Source organism: Condylura cristata, unplaced genomic scaffold, assembly GCF_000260355.1.
Source record: "Condylura cristata isolate star-nosed mole 26May11 unplaced genomic scaffold, ConCri1.0 scaffold00039, whole genome shotgun sequence".
In the NCBI taxonomy this organism is placed as follows: domain Eukaryota; kingdom Metazoa; phylum Chordata; class Mammalia; order Eulipotyphla; family Talpidae; genus Condylura; species Condylura cristata.
Window position 1 is genome coordinate 5,639,062 of NW_004567140.1, and position 4,788 is coordinate 5,643,849.

At 64.6% G+C, this 4,788-nt stretch overlaps 1 protein-coding gene across 3 annotated transcripts in view; it reads left to right on the top strand.

Annotated features, from left to right (window-relative positions):
• Positions 1–4,788, top strand: part of SLC12A3 (solute carrier family 12 (sodium/chloride transporter), member 3) — a 32,590-nt gene that overhangs the window by 6,357 nt on the left and 21,445 nt on the right. For all 3 annotated transcript variants that reach the window (XM_004693587.1, XM_004693586.1, XM_004693588.1), the window contains exons 9-14: positions 629–713; positions 1,467–1,621; positions 1,795–1,902; positions 2,141–2,264; positions 3,242–3,343; positions 4,185–4,340. In XM_004693587.1, coding sequence (XP_004693644.1) covers positions 629–713; positions 1,467–1,621; positions 1,795–1,902; positions 2,141–2,264; positions 3,242–3,343; positions 4,185–4,340 — 730 coding nt within the window. The remainder of the gene's footprint in view (positions 1–628; positions 714–1,466; positions 1,622–1,794; positions 1,903–2,140; positions 2,265–3,241; positions 3,344–4,184; positions 4,341–4,788) is intronic.

Consider the following 4,788-nt stretch of genomic DNA (forward strand, 5'->3'; position numbering starts at 1 on the left):
CTGACCTCAGTGCCTGCCGCTGACCTCAGTGCCCCTGACCTCAGTGCCCCTCCAGCTGGCTGGGCCACCTGCTCCCTTCTCAGGAAGTTGTACATCAAAGTGTCGAGAAGATTCCAGCAGTGACGTGTGTGTGAAGACTGGCTTTTTCTGTTAGGAAAACACAGCAGAGATTTTTCTCTCCGAGGGGTGGAGAGAGTGGGGGCCGGTGGAACCAGACTAATGGCTGTTACTGGCCAGGAGCCTGGGCTGGGCTGGAGGCGGCAGGGAGGAGCTCATTCTTCTACCAGCATCCCGTGAGGGGTGGGAAGTGACCCCAGACAGGGTGATGCTCTGGGGCCCCACGCGCGCACCCCGCACCCCACCACCTCACAGCTGCTGGCTGAGCGTCTCTGGACAGACACGACACTGCTGGGGTCTCCCCCTGCATGTGCTCTCAGCCTCGGGGCCTGGTTGTGTCCCCCCCTCATCTTGGTTTTCGAGTTCCTCCCTCTCTGTACTGGAGGGGGGCTCTGTGGTAGCTAGGTCAAGAGTTGCTACCCTACTTCCAACTCAGACAAGGGCCCAAGGCTGCCTGAGGCTCCCATCCCCCTCTATGGCCTCATCCGCTTCGACCTGCTCCCCCACCCAGGACCCGGCTGTGGCCATCCCCAAGGGGACACTCATGGCCATTTTCTGGACCACCGTCTCCTACCTGGCCATCTCGGCCACCATAGGTAAGTGGGCAGCCCAGACTGTGCAGGGGGGTCGGGGTGAGGGGAGCATGGCCACCCCGGGGAAGGGGAGCCTCAAGCCTGGTCTTTCGGGGCACCACCCCATCTGGGGGTGACTGCAGGGTGCTAGCAGTGAAGAGAAGGACAGTCCGGCCAGGCGCCTCTGGGCCCTTCCAAGCCGAGGCTCCAGAATCACGGGGGGTGGACACCCCACAGGGCAAACTGCTCCAGTGTGGGAGCCATGAGGCTGGTGGTGGTGGTGAGGCAGCTGACTTGCTGCGTGCCCAGCCCTTTCCAGGCCTGGCCACACTGAATCTGGGTACTGTCCTGCCCACCACTTCATGAAGGAGAAAACGAGGGCTCAGAGAGGCTCGGCGACCTGCCCAGGGCCACACAGCCTCTGAGTGGCGGAGCCGGGGCCAGATGGTCAAAGGACGTGGCCCAAGGGGCAGCCACTCAGGGCTCCAGCCCCAGGCCTTCGCTTTTTGGGGGACACCGTGACACAGGTCGCTTAAACTCCCTGTGTGTGCCTCTGAAGGAGGGGGGGGCAGAAGTAGTCTCAGAAGCTGCTCCCCAGGGCTTAGCACAGAGCCCGGGGTCCCCTAAGTCTCCTGCGTCATCCCCTTCATCCCCCTCACAGCTGCGGGAGGAGCTGGGCCGTCAGCAGCTCCGGCCCCGCAGCAGGGGCCAGTGCTGGGGGGTGGGGAGGGCCCAGAGCGGAAGTGGGGAGAGCTCCTACACCCCCTTGCTCCTCAGGCTCCTGTGTGGTCCGAGATGCCTCCGGGGTCCTGAACGACACGGTGACCCCCGGCTCCGGCACCTGCGAGGGGCTGGCCTGTGCCTACGGCTGGAATTTTACAGAGTGCTCCCAGGAGCACAACTGCCGCTATGGTCTCATCAACTACTACCAGGTGTGGGGGCTGTGCCAGACAGCTGGGGTGCCAGGCAGGGGCCACAACAGCGGCGCAGACCTGGTGCACCCCAGCCTAGGGGGAAGGAGTCGGGCGCAGGGGGCGGGGCGGCCCCAGGGCCCAGTCACCCCCCACGGCCCCACGGTGGGGGCCTGAGTCTCGCACCCCTGCAGACCATGAGCATGGTGTCTGGCTTTGCGCCCCTGATTACGGCCGGCATCTTTGGGGCCACCCTCTCCTCGGCCCTGGCCTGCCTCGTTTCTGCCGCCAAAGTCTTCCAGGTGAGGCTGCGGGCGGGCCCCAGGGTGATGGCGCCAGGGAGGCCCAGGTGCGGGGTCCCGAGGTGACTGCTACAGAGAGGTGGAGGTCTGCAGGAAATGGGGGCTCGTTGGCCCACCCCTGTCATGGGCAGAAGCAGCCCCCATACTGGGGGCCGGGGGGCAGAGGAGCCAAGCGGGCCGGGGGGCTGGGGGCCTCAGGGGTGGGGACAGAGCAGGCCCCCGCCCCCTGTGTCCACAGTGCCTGTGTGAGGACCAGCTGTACCCCCTGATCGGCTTCTTCGGCAAAGGCTACGGCAAGAACAAGGAGCCGGTGCGCGGCTACCTGCTGGCCTACACCATCGCCGTGGCCTTCATCATCATTGGTGAGGCGGCTGGGCGCACGGGCCCTAAGTGGAAGGGGGGGGCATGTCGTGCCTCCCTGGCAGCCGGGCACCCCTCCCCCACTCCTCCCAGCCCAGGTTTGAATTAGTCCCCAGGACACCTTTTCTTGTCTTTATATTTAAAGAGCAAGTTTACTAGAAAGAGGCAGGAGAGGAAAAGACACTTGCATAGCACCAGCGGGCAGGAAGAGCTGCCCGGGACAGGACAGGCTTGCTGAGTGTCCTGCATGGTTGCAGGCGGGCGGCCTAGGGGAGCGGCCTCCGCTGGGGGAGGCCAGTGCGGAGAAGTCCTGGCGGGTGCAGGTCACGGGCAGGCAGGAGGCTGCTGCCTGCAGAGGGAGAGGGTGGGTGGGCAGAAGCACCTGCATGGGCACAGGTGGGCCCATGAGGGAGAGTGAGGAGCGGCTGCCAACACCTTTTAAAAAAAAAATTTGCTTAATGTATGCACGCAAGAGCTGGGGTGCAGGCCAGAGATGCTGGGGGTGAGAGGATTCACCAGAGACAGAGCGGGGAGCAGAACAGGCAGATTAACTGAAACACACTGCTGAGGGGAGCAGCGGGCGGGTCAGGAGAGGTCTGCTGCCCTGTGGGTCACCTCTGGGGCCGGGGATCGAACTCACGTTGCAGTGGCTGCAGACAGCTTCATAGTGCTGAGACTTAACCCCTGCGCCACCAAGGAGGCCCACAAAATATGTTTCTAATTGGAATTTGGGGGCCCACGAAAGGGAGTGGCAGCTAAGCCACTGTCCTCGGTCAGCCCCTGGCCTGGTGGCCTCAGTTCACAAAACACTGGCCTTGAGCATCACCAAATGCTGGGCCCAATTCACAGACGAGAAGGTTGAGGCACGTGGCGGCCTGGCGGCCTCCTCGTGGCCCCCCGGGGCCCCCGCCTGTGAGGGCGGGCAGCAGGCACCCGGGAGGGTTCCCCGACAGCTGTGCTCTCTCTCCCGGGCCCGAAGCCGAGCTCAACACCATCGCCCCCATCATCTCCAACTTCTTCCTGTGCTCCTACGCGCTCATCAACTTCAGCTGCTTCCACGCCTCCATCACCAACTCGCCCGGTAAGCCAGCCTCACCGCTCTGTGGCGGAGGCCCGGGGACTGGGTCGTGGGCGGGAGCGGAAGGCACAGGTGGAGGCGGAAGGCCACGGTCGGTCGGGGCTCTGGAGAAACCATTACCGGGGTCGTCCAGCGAGTTCTGGCATGCCTAGTACCTGCCTCACGCGGCTTACAGCTCGCGGGGCGTTTTATAAAGGTTTATCCATGTATGCACACCAGAGTTGGGGTACAGGCCAGAGATGCAGGGCCTGAGGGGACTCGCCAGAGACAGAGCGGGGAGCAGAACAGACCGACTGATGAAGTTCCCTGCTGAGGGGAGCAGCGGGGAGACAGGAGAGTTCTGCTGCGCCCTGTGGGTCACTCCCCGGCCGGGGATCGAACGCGTGCTGCAGCGGCTGGCTGCCCACAGCTTCACAGTGCTGCGCTTTAACCCTTGCGCCACCAGGGAGGGCCTGCGGAGATATTTCCAGCGCCCCCCTCCACCAGTACTCCAGGAATCAAAAGTTTCTCCTTAGAGGGAGTTTCCCAAAGTCGCAGGTAGTGTTGCCCACCTCTAGGGGGCGCCCTCGAGCATCGCGGAGACAGTAAAGTGTCTCTGGAAATCCCATCTGACCGGCCCAGGGCTGGTCGCTGGCTGCCTCTTGCACAGACCGCAGGCCCGGTGGCCGCAGACGGTCCCTGGTCCCCTGGCGGAGGGCCAGCGGGTTGGGCATGGGCCCTCCTGCGCCCGCAGACGAGCCCAGCAGGCAGGCGTGAGTGTGCCCCCTGGGCCCGAGGGCCCCCACCCAGCCCGGCCGGGCGGGCGCGGAGAGGCGGGCGCTGAGCGGCGGCTGGCTGTGCCCAGGCTGGAGACCCTCCTTCCGGTACTACAGCAAGTGGGCGGCGCTGTTCGGCGCCGTGGTCTCGGTGGTCATCATGTTCCTGCTCACCTGGTGGGCCGCGCTCATCGCCATCGGCGCGGTCCTCTTCCTCCTGCTCTACGTGATCTACAAGAAGCCAGGTTTGTGTCCCCGCGGCCAAGGCGGGGCTTGAGGGGAGGCTGTGGTCACCCAGCGACCCGCGGCTCCACCTCCCCATCTTTCCCTGGCTCTTAGCGCAGCAACAGGCCCCCCAGGGTTCCCCCTGCCTCTCCAGCCTCACCCCTCCCCACAGGAGTCCAAGGGGCCCATGCAGCGTCCCCCCTCTGCTTTTTATTTGTTTATTTTTTGTAGTAAGCACTGGGGTACAGGCTAGGGGTGCAGAGGTGGGAGCATTCACTGGAGACAGAGTGGGGAGCAGAACGGGTGGATCCACTGAAGCGGACAATGTGGGTCAGCTCCCTGGCCGGGGAGGACCCACAGTGGACGAGGTAGGAGAGGCCTGCTGCCCTGTGGGTCAGCTCCCTGGCCGGGGAGGACCCACAGTGGACGAGGTAGGAGAGGCCTGCTGCCCTGTGGGTCAGCTCCCTG